This window comes from Lonchura striata, chromosome 2 (genome assembly GCF_050655825.1).
Source record: "Lonchura striata isolate lonStrDom1 chromosome 2, ASM5065582v1, whole genome shotgun sequence".
Classification (NCBI taxonomy): domain Eukaryota; kingdom Metazoa; phylum Chordata; class Aves; order Passeriformes; family Estrildidae; genus Lonchura; species Lonchura striata.
The window spans coordinates 36542152-36562522 of NC_140704.1; the positions used below are offsets into that span (position 1 = coordinate 36542152).

Sequence of the window (20371 nt, forward strand, 5' to 3'; positions counted from 1 at the left end):
TGCATCCCGTAACTTCCCTAAAACTTGAAGTCCATATGATGCAGATACTCATTCATGTAACAGTTCTCAAAATTGCCGAAATACAATAAAAAACGGTTGGTAGTCAAAGTTGGACACAGTCTCAAAAAAGCATTAATTTTTTACTTTTCACAAGAGAGCCTGGTGGAGGACAAGTACTTATAACTCCTGAATTTAGGAGTGTAAAAACAAAATTAGAAAAAAATAAAACAACAAGAACAGCAACAAAACCAAACCAAAACAACCTTCAACACTAGCACCATTCCTCTATTGGACTCCTCCACTTTTCAGAAGCAGAAACAGAAGACCACATTACAGCACGGATACCAAGGGACACGCTGACATCTTACAGATTCCCCTGAAGTCAGATACTGCTTTTATTTGAAGAACAAAATATGTTTTCCCCCTCCTCCCACAATAATTTCAGGCCTCATAACTGATTTGGAAAGTGACTTAATATCCTTGTTATACTTAATTCTAATGAAGAGGCAGAAAAAACCAGCTATATATTTTTGCCTTTAATAGGATGCTGCTACACAGATAAAACAGTTGCAGACTGGCATAGCTTTAACCCTGAGATTGTTTAGGTGCATCTAAAGAACATAAATCAATGATCAAATGATCAATTGATTGAAAGGTTAAGTACCCTGTGAATATCCTCACACAGCTCTACCCAAACACCTCTTGCAAACATCTTGTCCATCCCATCAGCAATAGGCTCTGCATTGCCTATTCTATCTGGAAGACTAAAAATTCTAGGCACAAATTTTAATAGTTAATTGCAAATGCTTTAAAAATCCAGATACCATGTCAGCTTGAAGAGACATCACAGTGAATGCTCTTGAGCAACTCGGGGGGTGGGTTGAAAAGCCCTGCCTGCCAAAAGCTGAGCCCAGGCCCTCAAGGATTTACTCCCCCAAAATAATTAATGACATCTTTAAAATCTAAAGTACAGTAACTTCTAAAGCAGAAAAAAGAGCTGCATTCCTTACTCAGGTTATTAATTATTGGGGGAAGGGAGGAAGACAGAAGAGACTTACAAGCAACAAAGAAATCCAAGGACTTGATCTCAGGTCTAGGCAGGTAAAATTGAAAGGGGAGAGGGCAAAAAACACCTTTCGGTTTAGTAAAGCATGAATCAAAAACTGCTCATAAAAATTATATATTCTGGCAAGCCTTAATAGCTCATTCCTTGATTATCTATAGGTACAGAAATTTTAATTTTAGCAAACGCAACTTTTTTGGTTAGGATTTTGGAAGGGTAGATCAGAACAGCAGTGTGGAAATGTGAGAGGATTTCTATTGAGCTGACTATTTGCTATGATGGCCAAATGCTTCACATCAGGTGAACTGAGAAACACTGATGTTCCAAGAAAGCTTTCTGTCTGTTGTCTCTGCCAGATCATATAAAGTCTGAACAAAACAGCATGCAAATTCAGGGCAGGGTATTTGAACAGAAAGGAAAATATATGATCTATACTGTGCCCATGTCAGGTAAAGAGAATCATTCACTACAGCCTGAAAGCTCATTAAAAATGCAGTCAGTATAGTTATATTTGTCACAAGTGCAAAGCTATGCAGACTTGGGTATCGTACCAGCACTTGTACTGTGCATGCATACGTTTCATGCAATGCAAGCATACATCCCTCTGACTGAAATAACGCTATTCCCTCATCACCAAGAGCAAAATTATGTAAATGACATTATAAGCGGGGGAAGGGGGAACACACAGATATCTTCCAAAAATTTTAAAATAGTCTGTAAATTACTATGTCCCCAAGTATCACAGCCTCTGGATACATTTTTTTTAAATACTGCATGTCCCCTACAAAATACTGAACAAAAAGCCATTGAGATTTCAGATTCTACTATATATCAGACCTGGAATTTCTCATCTATAATGTACTGACTTGTGGTTGTCCTGAGAGTCAGACTAGATAAAAACACTGTCAAAGGATGAGCAAAAGGGAGGGGGGAAAAATCCCCAACCAAATACATTCACATTTCGGGATACTACAGGGTAAGAAAAATAATACCTTGCTTCAGAAGTGCTTTTGCAGTGCTTTGTCAGTGCCTGTTTGTGAATACTAACAACAATCATTTAGAATATCTTTTTGTAGAAAAAAAATCAGGCAAGATAATACCAGTAAAAAAGTCAATGTCATTTGATCACTGTCATATTTTTAAAGCAGTGCCCAGATACTAATTAATCTCTACAATCTCTTCATTTGGTAGGTGACTTGTTATCATCTTTTCATGGAAAAGGTTGCAGGAACTCAAGATAAGGGATACATCTAAATGTTCAAAAGAACACGATAAGTTTGTTCTAGAATTATCAAAAGGATTTCCTGTTCTTTTCTTAGACCAATACCCCATGTTGCTCTCCTCTTCCTCATAAAAGTTGATCAAACCATATATATAATACTTATATAAATACACAGAGAAACAAAGATAATGTATTAATTCAATAGCAGCAAAAGAGAAAAAAAACCCCTTATTATTATCAGAATAAATATATAATACAATAGTATTTCAGTTATTAACTGTGGAAGTAAGAAGAAACTTCTGCACTAAAAAACAAAACAGAGCAAATCTGTGAAAGTGAAATATGAAAATGCTAAGAGTAAGTCAAGACATTGAAGGACAAACATTAAGTAAGTAAATGCAACTCAGCTGCCTGCTTGCCTGATAACTTTAGAGCAGCTCCCAAAAGGCTGGAGTAGAGCTTCTGTGCAAGGGTTTGGAAATAAGAATTGATGGTAGAACAATTTCTTTACAACCCTTTGGAGACTGAAGAGCCAAAACTGGAGGGAAATGAGATCTAGGCCACTCACGAGATAGACCAATTTAATGGAATGCACAAGATGGCCCAAAATTGAGCCCTAGATTAAATTCCAAGTTACCTTCCCCATCAAGAGAGGTCTGGAGAGGAAACAGAAATGAACCAAGCTGTGTGTATCAAATGCAAAAGGTCGTTCAGTCGGCATCTGCACATGCTGCCAGTTTCTAGCAATAAAATCACAAACCTGATGTAAAGAATGAAAATATGCACTTTGGTGCATAATTCAGAACAGGCTTGGGCTTTCCATGCAAAATTTGAAGTGTCCTTTTACCTTGACTGCTTGATACCAAAAATCTGAGGCTAAATGCCTGAACGGCTGTTTGCAATTCCACAGCAGTTCAGAGGCGCGCATTTGCTCCGGTCCATCCTAAGCACTCCAAGTCATGTTGACAGGGATTTCCCATGATGTGGGCTCATACACTGAGCAATAAAACTGACCTTCAGGAGTGGCCACACAGTCACAGAGTGAGAATTACAGCAGCTTCAAAAGGACCATGTATTCAACTCTCCTAATGAGAGCAGCGGTATTTTATCAAGTCATGAAGAGTTCCTACCTTTACACCTCAAGGTTTTAGTTGGACAAGAAAATAAATGGCTAAAAAAAAACCAAAACAAACAAAAACAAACAAACAAAAAAAAACCACCAAAGCCCTCTAGAAAATAATAATGTTAAGTTTTCAAGACTCTGTAATTCAAACAGATTGGTTATCAAAGTTTTGTTCATGCATTTTCAAGTTATTAAGTATGTCTGCACTACAAAATAGCTGGCTTGTTTGCTTTTAGGTTTTTTCAGTATATAGAATGCCAGTATTCTGAACAAATATGAGAAATTTTTAAATATACAAAATGCAAGATTGCTTCAGAAAATAGAGTAAGCAAAGTGAAAATGGGGCTTCAGAGATGTCATGCATTGAGCACAACGGCCTAATTACTTTAAAGCAAGTCCTCCCATACCTACACAAAACAGAGTATTGCTAATGACAGTGACAGAAAACGATAACTACTCTCGTTTCCACTTTGAGTCATTTTTCCGTGGTTAATAAATTATATCCATAACAGTGTTAATAAGTTATGGTACAATGTCACTGCATTAGTTTGCATTTATGATGAAGCACTTCATATGGCATTACCTATACCCATGGAAGAACATAACAGGAGAAAGCCTTTCTCTGCTCTCAGAAGAATTTCCTATGCTGGCACTTTGATTGATCCCCTAAATAAATGCTGTCTCCTGGCCTCTGCCTTGCTCTTATTTCTCACCTCTGCTGCAGGAGCACGCCATGGCAGGGCAATTCAAAAACTTTAATACCTTTAATAAAACATTGGCACTCTTAAATCAGTGCCCTTTGCATAGGAATGATATACAAGGAGTTAGAGGTAAGGCAAATATGGGAAGTATTCAGATCAATTTACTCATGTGAAAAGGACACTGTCAGATCAACTCATCTTCCATCAAGCTCCCAGAGGGAAACAGGAAGACTTTGACTGATGGGCTCGTGATCAACTACTGTAAAAGCTTGTTTTTCCAAAAGTTAAGAATAAATAAATATATGTACTTTAAGCTTAATACAATTTGGTTTTTAAAGAAAAAAGAAAAGCAGCAGCTATTTAAATTCTTGCAACCCAACTATGGCAGCACTGGTGAAGATAGAGATGGCAAAAGTAATAAGCATGCTTTTAACAACAGGAAGAAGCTTACGGCTTTAAGTATATTCTTTTACAAGTAAAGAAATACAAACCAGCAAACACACTGTCCCAAATCAGAGTTCTGTAGTGTGGAGTTTTAGTCATCTCAAGCATTAACTTGAAGAGCTGCTATTAAGATAGGTGTTTTTTTGTCCATTAAAGTTATTACATAAAAATTCAATATAATTTCAAAGAATTTTTTTAGAAGAATGCAATTATTGAGTTGTCTCCAGTACTATGATACTTTCTATAGTAAAGTAATCCTTTTAAAAGCTTTTTTTCTGTTTTATATATAAAGAAACTCCTTCATGAAACACAATATCCAAATAGAAATTAGATATTCCACCTCAATAGAAATTATTTGCTTTCCATCAGTATCAAGTAAAAAGTAGCACTATTAGATTAAAACAGAGAAAAGTCCCAAGTTATCTGCAGTCTCCATAAACCAGCAGTGCAAAAGCTTACATGCTTTTACAGTAGGTACATATAAGATAACTTTGTAGACATATTACTGGAATGGTTTGCAACCAGTGAAGATAATTTTGATTATTTCCACTTCAAAACTTCCTATATTGGAGCCACATCACTGAAAACAACCTAACCGTAGGGGGAAAAAAATGTGATGGGAAACAAGTCTGCTAATCTCTTCATGAAAACTAGACAGAGGAGGAGAGTAGTCTCCTGTAGATTAACTGAAGTCTTTCAGAAACAAAGACTCCAGTATCCTAAGCAAAAGAAATAACATCCTTATAAAAATACCTTAATGTAATTTCTCTTTCTCCCTCCCTGCCACAACTAGCATCATTTATTTGTATATTGAATTCATCTCCACTGTGCCACAATGAAATACATTTTAAAATTTAAAAGGTAAAAAAAAAAATACCACGTTCCCACCACAGCATCATTGGACATCATACTGCATAGATAAATGAGTTGTGCCTTTGCAGTAATTTGACAAGAGAAGAACAAAAAGAATGGCAAAAATAGAACAATACAACTAAGGTTTGAGGAACACATCAGTTCAATATTTAGCAATGCATAAATTGAGGTTTCATTTTTGTTTAGGTATATTTTGATTAGAACTAATAAATGACTGATTTTTCTTTGGTTCTTTGCAACAACAACATATCACCCGAAGAGCTTTATTCTTTATTCCCTTCTCATATAGCATGCCAAAGACTGTCTCAGTTTATGAATTAGCATTTAAAACTACTGTAGGTTATCTAACAAGTATTCAGATTCAATAGTACTTTTGACAGCAGTAAGTAAAGAGCCTTTTAACATCTTGAACACTTGTGCTTGAAAAAAGTAGTTGCATCAAAGCAGTTCAAAGACTGCAGACAAAAACCAGTTAAAATCCAGTTTGCTGTGAGATGATTTTAGTGTGGTGTAAACAACCTTTCACGACTCCCCATGGGAAATGTTGTAAGACTATGTTCAAAATGAATCAGGCATATTTATAAAGATCATGAAGTGGTCAAATGCATTTGCATTTTTGGCAGATCCACTCTACGGGTACTACTTGCTACAGTCTGTAGAAATCTCAAATCTCACATCAACGTTGCCTATATTGCTTTATTATTTATTACATGTTATGCTAAGTACCTGCGAAAGGGGACATTCCTTGGCCAATGAACTCTGGTTCATATCCTTCAGTAAGTCCTTCAGAGCATTTCTTACTGTTGTGTGAGACCATTGTTCAGGAGGCAAGTCTTCTAGTTTAGGGCAACTATTTCAAACACAGATTAGAAAAGGGATTATTACAAGATTGCATCCTGCTGCAGAACATTCCTTTAAGACAGACAGATTTCATTTTGCGCATCAAGCAGATGCATCTGGAGATTGCTCTCGGTCTCCTGATTGTTCCGATTAGTTAATTACTTTATACAACACATCTGCTGTATTGATGCATGAATTATACATCAGCTGCATGTGGCGACTATTTTTTCATGTTACTTCTACCTTCCTGCTCTGATGCGCTTGGTAAAACAATTTAAGGTGTAATGCTTTCTCACGACTGATCATGAAAAACATTAATATATTAACCATTTTTTCTTTTTTGTTGCTGTGAAATTTAAGAACCTAGACAGCAACAATAAGTGCGAGCAAGTCATTCTTTTACAAAATGCACACAGATGGTACTGTTCATGATATGCAAAAATATTTTTCTCTTAAGTAAACTTTATGTAAAATGCCTTCTTGTAATGCATCATTTAATTGACTAAAACGCAATATAGTTTTAATGAGATATCCAAAGAAAATCTATGTATCAGAGCTATAAAAGTTTTCTGCAATAGTATACTGTAAGTTAAAGAAGAACTAGAGTAACTAAAAATTAATTTAGGCAAGCCTTTGTACTTTGAGCACAAAGCACAGTGGGAATTAAATACAAGCAATATTAACAGTTAAGAGCAGACAAGTAACAGTTCACATCCCAGAACTGTATATGACTTACCTGTGTAACTGGATTTTCAGTGTGACCACATGATACACGTCTTGCAGCATGTCTGCTACCGTAGCATCGGGGGCATCTGTCACATAGGAGAGTGGAACTGGATTCCACTTCCCAACCTGGATAAGCCCTGCAGGATTGTAATTTTCGGAGGGGAGGGGTAGTGAGCAAGAAGGGCAGGAAAAATGGAAAGAAAGTGATTTACTTAATTCCTAAGGGCAAAAGAAATATCTGATTTTAACAAGATCACCACCTTTGTTTCTAACCTCTTAAATCTGGCAAAACAAAAGAACACCCCCCCTCCCCCTCCAAAACCCCCACCCACACACCACCAAGGATAGGCCTTATCTATATTATGAAATTATACAAATGCATTGCAGTAGAGATTTTATTAATATGTATAAAAGTATATTTTCCTAAGTTCCCATGAATTCAATAGGACATGATATAACAGCATTCCTCTTAACAAATTAGTAAGAATTTTGCAATGCAAGAATTGAGAGAAAAAAAATTACTTTGCAGTCTATAAAACCATCAGACACAAAATAAAAGAAACAGAGCTGGATATTCAGTCATAAATGCAAGTTGACTCTCAACAGTCCATCTGCTCAAATATGCTTTACACTTCCTTGTGGATCCTCAGTGGAGCAGATTATTAAGGTCAATAAGCATACTAATGATTCAGTTGAATTCTTTTTTTCTTCTTTAAAACAAAAAAGAAAAAAAAAGGAATTTACCTCCATATTCCCCATGAACAAAATATGCACTAACTAAATAAAAACACATCAAGGAAAAAAAATACAGACAGAATCTGCAAGAAGTTTAAGAAGTAAAATCTGCATTGCATTCCTGAAAGAAATCCTGCCCATCCCCCAAGACCCCACAAACAAACACAATTCATTGTACAATTTCATAATCTTATTTACCTTTTGCTTGGGCAGCAGAGCTGTGAGAATATCCAAGAGATAGCAATGCCATTTCAATCAGCTGGTTGAAAAGCATATCCTTCCTCACCAACACAAATTCTGCATGCTCCTCCTTAGAATCATACTCAATGGCATTTTCATAATGTTCCACTACACAGAAAACTGGAAGCATACTTCCTATTAAAAAGATTAAATTTAACATATTAAACTTGAGTTATAGTAGAGTAGGTGGGTCTATACAGAGTTATGTAAATAAAACCTGTACGAACAGGCAGAGGAGGCATCAAGAATCATCACAAATATTTGATCAACATATTCCCTGAGTCCTTTCCCCTCACCCTCCCCAAAAAAAGAGAAAGTTCTATAAAACATACATCTCCCTGAAAGGCAGAAATACAAATTTATCTCCCTTGATCAAATGCAGATTTAAAGAATTACCTTCTATACAAATAACAAGGTTGACTGAAGAGAAGTTGATTCTCTCTGTCCTGCCTGATTTGTTGTGAGTAGCAGGCAGCATGAGAACCTAAATACATACTGCAGATGTCTTCACTGTAAGCCATTTTAGTACCAGCCACATAATTTTGTTAACATTAAAACTTTCTTAGTCCTGCCAAAAATATTTAATTGGTTTCAACATCAGCAACAAATCACCTTGTGTGTTATATATTCACTCTGAAAAGAGTACACAAGGAAAGAAGGCAAAAGTTAACACTAATTCGTGCTTCATTCACTGAGTGCAATTGAGCACAACTTTCACTCGCATCTTTAAGGAACAAATCATGACTTTAGTGCTGCTTTAAGAAGTGTACCTGCAGTTTTCAGGCTTATTTTTGTTGTTCTTCTTGTTGTCTCCCGCACCTTACATCCCACAACACTATTTTAGCATGCCTGAAAGTTAATTACTAGTGTCCAGTTTTGTAGCATCATATGGCAAACCCTTCCATACACTGCACAGAATATTAAGCAAATCACTTTTTTTCTTTTTGCCTTTTTTTTTTTAATTTAGTTTTGTTTGTTTTTTTCCTCTCTTTTGATGACAGAGAGAGAGAAGTAACAAACTACCCAAGCCGGTTTAGGGACAAACTCTCTCATAGCAATCAAATTCCTGGACATTATGAAAATCCCTCCCAGCCTCCCAAATGGACATGGATGACACAGTGACCTGTGGTTTTAAGTGCCAATCCTGCTCTGCTGTCTGCAGCAGCACAGGTTAGGATCTCTTAATGACAGAAAGCAGAAGGGTTAAAAGGAGATGTACAGAACTGTCTTATGGCAGTCTGCCAGAGGGGTATCATCTTTAGCATAAATGATGACAAGGGTTATTTTAACAGGGCACCCAGGAACTCCAATTAGTCCTACAATGTTAATGCCTCTATAACCACTGCCCTCTAGACTTATAGAAACCTCCTAACCTGCTAAGGTGCACCAGACATGTTGTAGTCTAAAAGGAAGCTTTACTCTTGACAATACAGTAAGACCACATCTGCTGATTTGTGCTCTAACGTATAGTAGGAAATCATGATAAAAAAGATAGCTCCTAAGCACGTATATTTAAACTACATCTGTTCACCAGAGAGCCAATCTCTGGCAAACAAATCCCTTCAGGCTTGCAAGGAAAAGCTCACAAACTCACTCCAGTTTGCCCAATAGGCTCAGCATGAAAGACTGAAACACAAGAGAAAAAGCTTGCCAATATTTATGTAGTGCAGGAAGGAGATTTTTTTTTTCTTTTTTCTTTTTAATTTTATTTTTTTTTTTTGTAATCTGAGTGAGACTGGCCAGGAAGGGAGAGAAGACCAAAGCAAAAGCAGTACATGCAAAGCAGTGTTTATTTCACTGGTTTTAAATAAGCTGTGGACACATACGATTCATCTGCAAAAAGGTGGTGGTTTGTTTTTTGGGTTTTTTCTCCCTTTCAGGCTCTCACAATTGATGTTTCACCTACTACCATCTGACACAGAGTAAGGGCTCAAAATTCTTAAGCAGTTTCACCAGTAATTCCTGAAGATAAAGTGTAAGCAAAGCTTCATTCTAACAAACAGCGCAGATACATCCTAAACCAGCTAAAACATATTTGTTCCTCCCCTTATCAGCTCCTACAAATTAAGCTATGATCAGACACAACATACATGTACTTTGCTGCTTATCAACTCCTTTTTTTTGCACGGTACATGGTTTCTTCAGTTGCAACATTTTGGGAAATGTGTTACTTTAAACAATACAGGAGAGCCTCCTGGCCAAATTTTGAGGCACAGCATAGATACACAGAGGTGGATCCCAGTAGTGTGACACAGGTATCATCTGACTACAAATCAAGCCACTAAATCTTTTAGCAAACTGTCACTAGTGTCCTTCTGTTAATGTGAAAAATGTTATACAGGAGAGCACAATCTCAGCTGGCTGATCACTCCTGCTAGTACTTGGCAAGACTTCCAAGTGCAGCAACTTCATAACCTTCTAGTATTAAAGGGGAGAGCATTGGTCAGTGCTCCCTGCTAAAAATACAGCATGATTTAAACCTGAAGGCAGTGTTAGAGCTTTTGCTGAAGGTTTACAAGTCTGTGTAAACAGCACGTCTGCCATAAGGAGCACTGAAGTCTGTAGAATCCTTGTCTAAAACTGTCCTGGCATTAAAGTTTGCTGTGCAAATATCACATAATACCAGAGACAGCTGAAATCTCCTATTTAGGAATTTATGGAACTTATATGTTTGCAGGCGTCAGAAAGTCCTTTTTATACAGCCCCACTGCTTCACTGTACAATGTTAATGCACTCTGCTTGAAAAGCCGTAATAAATTATATTTTTAATGCTCTTACCCTGGCTTTCTTAAGATGCATACATTCTTGGCAAACAATCAATAAATAGGGTAATCATGAGCAGAGGCCAAAGAATTTGCTGAAGTGCTGTTTTTCCATTTTTAATAGATAAAGATCTAACAATACGGACTGCTGTGTCTGTTCATTTCAGGATCAATATATTCTTTGTTTTCGCCAAACCGAGGAAAAAAATAAATGATTGTACGATAAATGTTATGCATCAGACACAATGAAATTCCTCTGCCTTCTAACTTTGTGCGTTTAATAGTCTTGGTTGCACTTTGCTTAGCAAATACAAGAAAAATCTGGATTATAAACATAACTGATTACACTAGGAAAAGTAGAGGCTGTTTTAAGATATATGTCAAATTACATGCAGCAGATTTCGATTTAAATTAGCAAGCCTGCAGGACATGGTCAAAAAGACTTACAAATTTTGATAAGTAAAATTTGCATATTATTGTCCATTAAAAGTATTTTTAATGCAAACAAAAGCCATCCATATACAAACATCAATGATTCTAAATGTGCCTTTTCCTTGTGTAAATGTCTAATTACAGCAAACCAACCACTGAAAAATATGACACCCAAGTTGTTCATTGTTCAATAATGAATTGTACTTAAGAAAATAAACTGCGAAGATTGACATCATAAATGACTTTTCCAATGTGATACCTAAAGATTTACACTCTCTCCTTTAAACCAACTTGCAACTGCTATGGAAATACTGCTGCCCTTCCAATCATAGCACCATCATTAGGAGGAAAGGCGAGAATTTGTTTTGGGGGTTCAGTATTTACTCTTATATATTTTCGCATTTCTTAGCCCAGCGCTTACTCAAAGAATTAATGCACCAAATTACTTACATTTCAATGTAAGAATTTGCTTTAATCACAGCAGCTAGCCATTACCTTAACAAAAATCAGACTCCACCCTGAAAAGCAAGATGCTCCACCCAAGAATGAACCTTACATTTCCCAAATGTGATTTATATCAGAATTGGGAATAGATAGTATTTTAGAATGGAGACTTTAATCTTGAAATATAAATGAAGTAGAGTCTGCAAAAGTATGCTTTCCCCCCGAATATTATAAATCGTATTTCTCTAATGCAGAATTATCAAAAGTGTTACCTTTTCTAATATTAGTTTTCATCAGGTGTCCAGAGTGTTTTAAAGGCACTCCTTGCATTTTAGTTCCTGTACTTCCAAGTCTTCCTCTTCCTAATGGGCTCCCATTCTGTTCCAAGCGCGCAATTTTGGCTGGTGGACCCTTCGGATCGCTTACATTGTTAGACATTTCTGAATGTTCTTTCCCCTGAGTTGCCTCGTTCAAATGATCCATACTCAGTCCCGCCTCTAAAGATCACCTGCCATGATTAAAAAAAAAATATATATGTTGTACACGTGTGCGCATATGTATACGTACACAGCCTGCACATGTACAGAGACAGATATATATGTATCACAAGCTCATAAAGAAGAATAGATAACTATTTTAACAAGAAAGAAATGCTTTTTTAAAAAGAAACAAACTTATTCTTCAAAAATTACCTCATATCCCAGCTTACAGAGAGATTGTATCATAATCTAGTGGAATGTTTTTTTAAAAGCCAACCAGAGTACCTCTTAAAAAAGAATTTTAAAAAAATCTTTGGAAATATTCTACTAAAACCAAGAGAGTCGAAAACTCATATAAGTGATGATGATTGTCAAGGTGTGTGCTCCAAGACAGCAACTGCTACAAATCTCACAGAAAGGTTTGTTATTAATCGCGGATATTTTTATTGTGGAGAGAGAGAAAGATTCTAATGAAAATTTTCTTTATCTATTTGATTATAAAATGGATGAACAACAATAGAGAGATTGTTAAAACTTTAGTTGAAGAAGCAACAGATTTGTTAAGAGATGTAGACTATTATCCATTTACAATTCCTCTCCCCCTTAAAAATAGAAGTTAGAAAAGAATTTGACATTTAACTTCAGAAAGCAGTGGCGGGAGATGGTAGCTTTTGAGTTTCCTTACCAATACTACCAATATTACACAAAGTTTATCAACTTTTGCAAGGTTCAATATATGCAATTTTTCAGATATTAAGCTTCAAGTGTTAAACAGAGTAGTTTATTCAATTAAGATAAATAACTGAATTGTTTCTCACCAAGCATAAAGCTGGGGGAAAATCCTCCACAATTTCTACAGTACTTTTGATGCCCTTAAATATAAAAAAAACCCCAAAAACTGGGTGATGCTGACACAGCTATTTGAAACCAAAAAAACAGAATTTCAATAGTGAAGTAAGAAAACACACGCTTGTACTTCCCATATTATAAACTTTGGAAACCTCTGTCCATGAATAACAATTACAGTTAAATCACTAAAAATCTCTCAAGCCAACAACATAACAGAGTAAATTTTAAGGATTTTTGCCATTCATCAGAACCTGTTTTGCCAACTATATTAAAAAACCTTGCTGAGAGCAAAGGCATCTTTCTGGTTATGATTTCACCAATCAATACTGTTCTGATTGTTAGATATTTTATCTACCTTTCCCTGACAGGGAAAGGTATAACTACACAGACAATTATGTTTTTTATATATATATATATATATATATATATAATATAATCACTAAGGACAGGTCAACAGACATTAATCTTTGAACTAGTATTTACATTAGCAAGTACAAATACTAACACTGGGGAAGTCATATTTAGAAAGACTGGTGTGAATCGGATAATTGCTACTTTTCTTTCAGTTGCCTAGTAATTCAATACATTTTCTGCACATTTCATAGCCAAGTTATCAGAGCCTAAATATCTTGGAATCTTTATATATATATATACACTTCTATGTCACTAGTACACATGCCAGTGATAATTTTACAGACTATTTTTTTTTCTTGTTTGAATATCACTCTGTTTTTCCCGATACGGTGAAGAAAAAAGGCAATGTATTAATTTGAACCTTTATAAGCAACCTCAAGAATGCAACCAAATAGACAAAGTTCAGACAATCATTATTTTTCCTTATGCTGTTAGGTGACAGGCTAAGGTTCACCATTCATCTTTATCGCATCTGTTTTAGGTCATCTGTCTCATTAACAGTAAACATGCCTATTTTAGCCACTTTTCAAAAAGAATTTTTTTAACTGTGCTAAGTGTAACCTAAGCAAAGAATTTCAGACTCAAACTGTTAATATCTTCCAATATTTCTAATAATGCTAACATACCACAGAGCTGCTATTCTGAGACTCGTCTATCTCAAGAAAAAGAGGATTAACAAAAAAAAAAAAAAAAAAAAAAACCAAGAAAACAAAAAGGGGTGTTGTGTGGGGGGGAAGAGTTAAAGAAAACACACAGAAAAAAGCTACGAACAAGAAATTCCTCATCACTTTTGGCAACTTCAGAAGTACACTAAGGCAGGAAGGTTCTTTGCTACAAAAAGTATCTAGTCATCATGAGTCAGAATCGCACTACATCATGTATAGTGAATAAAAGTGATAGATTGCCACTTAGTTAATATACTGACTGCAACCAAAACACCAAATGGGTCATTTTCGCTTGGCCTGAGAATACCCACCCATCGGCATCCTTTCACCGCTTAGTCATCTTGTAAAAAGCTTTATGTTACAAAGCAAAATTACATGCACATAAAACACCTAATTTACTCATTTAAACTCCATGCCCAAGGCTAAAGTTCACTGCAACCTCAGTTTGGAATAGTGATGAGCAACAACCAGCATGGCCTGCCCAGGGAGAGGGTGGCAGGAAAGACCTATCATCTCCGCCGGTTCCAGGCCAGGAGTTTCCCCGGGTTTCGCATTTAGGCATCTTTCACAACTACAAGTTTTCATCACAGATCAGTGAGAGAAGAGCACAATTTCAAGGCACAGTTTCCCGGAGCCAGCGTACACGTACAGGCACACCGCGCAATTTCTGAATGAGAGTCGGTGCCGTATCGCCTTTTGTCGCGATGTAACGCTGCCGGTATTATATTATTTCTTTCTCTGCTCCTGAATCAGCCCCCTCCCCATGCCTTTCCCCTCCTCTTCCCTCCCTCCCCCATAAAAACCCATAATCACATTTGAGAGAGGCTCCGCACTTATCCGTTCCATATGGCTCTCACAATCCAGGCCAAGCTTTCCCTGTGACCTTTTAAAGAGACAAAGAAGCAAAGTACTTATCTAGAAACAGAAACACTGCAGTTTTCTGAGTGAAATTAGCAAAACCGACCCGAAACTCACCACTTCAAAACTTGACAGCATATAAGTAACAAAAACAAAGGAGGTTTCCTTTGCAGCCCGAGCTCTTGAAGAGGAAGAAGTTCAAGACTGATGTTTTTAGGTTCCCCCCCTTTCTGAAGGGGGGTGGTGGGGGGGCCAGCAGACCTGAGGACTACTTCCCCTAATATTCTCTTATTTTTTTCTTTTTTTTTTCTTGTTGCTATTTTCCTCTAGGCGGGGAGGGGCAAAAACAGATAGCGAGAAACAGAGTAGCCATGAGCAAAAATGGCAATGGACAAAAAAAATAGAGATTAAATATCTTTTGAGAGAGCCAGTTTTCGAGGTTTAGCAACGGAAGACAGAGCTGCAGATCAAATTGATCAGACAAGTGTAACGCTCAAAACGAAGAATTAATAATAATAATAATAATTTAAAAATAAGTAGCAGGTTTAAATTAAGGTGGAGGGTGATTTAAGTCTAGCTATCCTTTCAAAAATAAAACCAATGCATAAATGATCAAGTGAGAAAGGGGGTTATTAAAAAAAAAAAAAAGCAAAGAAAAAAAAAAAAAAGGCAGCTTTTCTATCCAGTGTGAAGAGCAGAAAGTCTACTTCTAGGTTGTCACTTACACTATTATTCTCCAATAGGCACCCAGAGGAGCAGCACACACAGAAGGAGCCCGCTCCCCTCCCCCTCCGCAAAAATATACACCGTAACAGCCCCCAAACTTTCTGCGGAAACCTCAGCCCCAGAGATCGCTACTGGAGATAAAAAGAGAAAAAAAAAGTGGCGAGAAAATTGCAGGAAAAGGCACTAAAATGCCACTTTTAATCTCGCCTCTGCGGTCCGGGGAGGGAAAGAAAAAAAAAAAAAGAAAAAAAAAAAAAGGCAGAGAGGACCTGTCTCCTCTCATTTACCGGGGGCTGTTGTGCGAGTGACGGGGGGAGAGAGGGAGCGAGAGGAGGGGAGAGAGAAAAAGAACAGAGGGGAGGAAGGAAACACACAACAAGGCACACCACCACCACTACAAAAAAGTGACGAGGTTTCACTCCCTCCGAGTCCAACACCGGGAGAAATTATAATTTAAAAAAAACACCCGATCCTATTAGAAAAAAAAAATTAAAAGAAAGAATAAAAAGGAAAAAAAGAAAACCAACAACAAAAAACTGGTTCTGCTTCTGCAAAGAAAAAAAAAAAAAATCTGGGAACTCCGAGAAGAGTTACTCGCAAGAAGGGGTAAAAAATATAAAATAGGTTGCAAAAAGCCAACAACAACAAAAACCAAGCCAGCAAAAAAATCCCCAGTAACAATTAAAAAATAATAATAATGGTAGGCTTTGTATTTTGTCTTTTTTTTTTTTTTTGGTATTTTTTAATTGTCGTTTCCCCTGGCTGGCTGGGTATGGTTGTTATTTAGGCCGGTTTGGTGGTTGTTGCTGGATGTTACATGGATATGTGTGTGTATGTGTGTGTGTCCCCGGACGGAGCTGCCTCGCTCTGCTCTGCTCCCCCCCCCTCTCTCCCTCTCTGTTTCTGTCCCCATTAAATTATTAGTTGACTCATCACTACTCCTCCTCCTCCTGCTGCTGCCGCCGCCGTCCCCTGCTCACAGCCTCCTCTCCTCCTCTCCGCTACCGCTCGCTGCCGCTGCTGCCGCTGCTTCTTCTTCCTCCTCCTCATTTTAATACAAAATAACACCGAGGCCACCGGCTTGCTTTTTTTTTTTTTTTTTTTTTTTTTTTTTTTTTTTTTTTTTTTTCCCCCACAGCCTGAGACGGGAGGAGGACGCAGCCTCGCTGCTGCTGCCCGGAGCCCTTCCCCAGCGGCCCCGGATCATCCGACGCGTCCTGGGAGAGAGAGAGAAAGTGGCAGAGGAGGAGGAGGAGGATGAGGAGGAGGAGGTGGCGGTGGTGAAGGAGAGAGGCGTGGGGGAGGGGAGGCCGGGGAAGGGGGAGGGGGTCGGCAGAAGCGCGGTGGCGGAGGGGACCTAGCGAGGAGCGGGCCGGGCCGGGCCGGGCCGGGCCGGGCCGGGGGGCGGCCGGCGGCGGCGGTAGGTGAGCGGGGGGGCCGGGGGAAGAGGGCGTGCGGCTTCCGGGCGCGCACGAATTTGCAGCTCGCCGGGTGCGGGTGAGGCGGCCCTGCCTGCGCCGCGCACAATGCCCGCTCCGCGCCGCCCCGCGCCCCCCCGGCAGATGGGGCCTGCGGCGGACCGGGCGAGCCGGGGGACGGGCATGGGGGCACAGCGGCGGCACCAGCAGCGGCAGGAGGAGGAGGAGGAGGAAGAGGGGCGGGGGTGAAGGCTGAACAATATCCTGCCGGCGCTGCCGGGTGCGCCGCGCCAGCGCAGCCCCCGCCCCTCCGCGCGGAGCCTGCGCCGGGCAGGTGCACGGCGGCCCCGGCCTCGCAGGTGGGGGCGCCGCGGGGGCCGCCCCGGGCAGCCAGCGGCCCACGTGGGGAAAGAAGTTTCTGCTTCCCTCCCCTCGCCTTCGATACCGACGGGGGTGGAAGAGCAGCGCCAGCCACGGTTCTGAAAGGCGGCCGAGGCCGAGTGAAACCGGCCTCGTTCCGCGGAGGGCATCGGCCGCCGCGGTCTGGCGGCTCCGGTGGGCGCCGCGGCCAGCCGGAGCAAGCTGCAGCACACCGTGGCGGAGAGCGATACATCGCTCCGGGCTCGGGACGGCGAGATGCCACACCCCCACGACACAAAACTGCCCCTGTGTCAAGTCCGCAGCGCGGGACCCAAAGCCAGCCCTGAAAGGTGAAAGCTAAAAGGTGGTAAAGTATTGACAAAATAAGTATCTGCGAGACAGACATGGCTTTTTCCCATCATGCACTTGGGAGAAAGTAACCCAACTAGACAAACTTGAAAGCAACAAGTTTGTACAAGCTGCGCGATAAGGGAAAAATTAAACTTCTTTATTGATAAAATGCATAGTGTTTGAATAGACTATGTCTAAAGGGAAAGTTGCATCATCGACCAGAGAAAACGTGAATTACTGCATAGACAGGTCTATAACCAAAATGTTCAGGGCAGTAACTTTAAAAAAACAGACAACAAAGCAACAACCAAATACAAACATGAGACAGCAGCAAAAGTGAATAAGAAGGCTAATACCAGTCCTGTAATACACAGAATAGTATGGCCTCTGAATAGTTTGCCCTCTGAAAGGGCAAATCATTAAATCTATAATGAGAAAATTTTGCCCTACACATATTACTTACTATTAAAGAAGAGGACTACATCAAGACAAGGTAAAGAATCACATTAATGTTTACTAAAATAAGCACAAACAGCATATAGGACATGCAGGAAAAAGAAAATGGTAATAGGGCTAAACGCATGAAATATTTATCATATTCTGTAGTGCATAAAATAGATTATAATCTCAAAAGCAAAGAAATGCTGGGTTGGAAAATGAATACACTGTTACATAATACTATTATTCAAAGCAGAGCAAGTGGAGGTGGCATATGTATGAAACATGAAAAGTTGTACCTATGTTGTGTGTCTTGAAAAGGCTTACTAAGATCATTACCGAGACTGCTGAAAAGGAAAAATAAAAACCAAAACCCAAAACCAAAGAAACATGTTTCACAAAGAAAAACAAGGGAAAATGTAGATGACATCTTCCATAACATATGATCAAGGGGTAACTGTCTAGCAGGTTGTTTGTTTAGAAACCAATCTTTTTTCAACAAGATAAGAGTATTAATCGATCCCTCTTAAAAAAAAAAGTATATATCTATGTATTTCCTAATACATTTGAATACTTGGAGGAAAACTGTTAATTAATTGAATTCAAACTTTGTGGGCACAGTGGAAAATATGAAGGCATTATGTTTTGAAACTTTTCAGAAAAGCCTGATAAGGTAAACTTAAACTTCAGCAGTAAGCAACACTGGCCATAAAGAAGAAAATCATGAAGGATGTGAGAGTTTCAGCTGGCAGTATGCTACCTGCAGTATGATGGAGGAAAAGGACACTGAAGATAATTTAAGAGAAACAAGAGCTGATTAGAATAGAGCAAATATGATCTGGAGCGAGATTTGGGACTAAAATACCACCTTATAAAAATGATTACCAGATATGACAATATAAAAACCAAATAACAACAGCAAAAGATTAAAATCTTTCAAAATAACTTTTGCTTTGGTGTTCACAAATCATTCTGTTCCTGGTTAAAAAAAACAAAAACAAAAAACCAAACCAAAACAACACAATGTTTGGATTAAAATGATGTGATTAATCTAAAAAGCAGAGATGGTGAATTAAAGGAGCAGGGAGATAACAATCTGATAATACAGGAGCACAGAAGGCCTAATAATGATATTATTACGCACATAACCAAACACTGACAAACAAATATTCTGTTAATTATATAATCGTGCATATGCTTCCTATGCTTGAGATAAATGATTATGGAAAAGAACTCTCTTCTTGAAATCGCATATATGCACTAAACCTTATAAACTCCCTACCACATGGATTAATCTAATTCCCGTACACCACTTATGCCTGGTAAAGTGTTTACTACAGACTTGGAAAGCTGAGCGTGAAACCCTTGCTTTGACTAGAAAGCACGAATTACTGAAGGCTGCTACATCTTGACAGATAGACAACAATCAGATATCTCTTATCAATACCGAACTACTTGGAAATAATTCAAGATACAGATATCTGATTTTCATTTGACCTATTCCAATTTGCACTTCACTGTGTCAACTTTGATATTAAAATGTTCAGCTAGAATAAAGATATTTATAATAAAAACATATATAAAGAACAGAAGATGAATAGATATTGTCATGGATACATATGCAGGCAATCATTTAAACACGCGGCAATAGTTACATCACATTTTTCATAGCTTCTAGTCAACATACAACAGGCAAATATATGCTTAATAAAGGTTATTAATCCTTAATAAAGTTGTTGCACTGTTTTTATTATATATAAATGCATTTTGCCCTAGCTTACGTTGAAATAAGACAAATTTAAAAAGTTGGGCTGCGTATTTTCAACCCCATGGTGAATTAACTCTCGAGCAGCAGTCTCAGTAGCTGCAAAGCAAAACAAATTCTCCAGTGTGGCATGCTGCCTCAGTGCCTCCTAAAGTCTCTGTTCCAATATTTTCTTGTTCAAAATAAATTAGGAAATATGGGCCCAAATCTTGAGGCTTGGCTCTTGTGCAATGCAAACAAAAATGACCTGGCAGCAGAGCAAAACCAGCATGGCTGTGTATTCTCTTTTATCAGATTTCTTTGGGGAGATCAGGCAGATTGGCTTTTACATATATGTACTTCTGACAATGCTGAAGCCCTTTGGGCAACCTGTAAGCACTACCCCATGCTGGAGGTGATGCAGAGCGGGACAGCTGGGAAATTCTCTTCAGTGGGAATTTGAA

General features: G+C 38.5%; 1 protein-coding gene across 10 annotated transcripts in view; it reads right to left on the minus strand.

The window, feature by feature from the left end:
• The window catches only part of SATB1 (SATB homeobox 1), a 91863-nt gene that overhangs the window by 58055 nt on the left and 13437 nt on the right, over positions 1 to 20371 (minus strand). For 4 of the 10 annotated variants that reach the window (XM_077787207.2, XM_077787204.2, XM_085568810.1 and 1 more), the window contains exons 1-5: positions 14988 to 16865; positions 11878 to 12113; positions 7926 to 8102; positions 7003 to 7129; positions 6153 to 6276 (exon numbers count right to left, since the gene is read on the minus strand). In XM_077787207.2, coding sequence (XP_077643333.1) covers positions 6153 to 6276; positions 7003 to 7129; positions 7926 to 8102; positions 11878 to 12088 — 639 coding nt within the window. In that variant the 5' untranslated portion in view covers positions 12089 to 12113; positions 14988 to 16865. The other 6 variants (XM_085568831.1, XM_085568800.1, XM_085568824.1 and 3 more) reach the window with 4 other exon arrangements.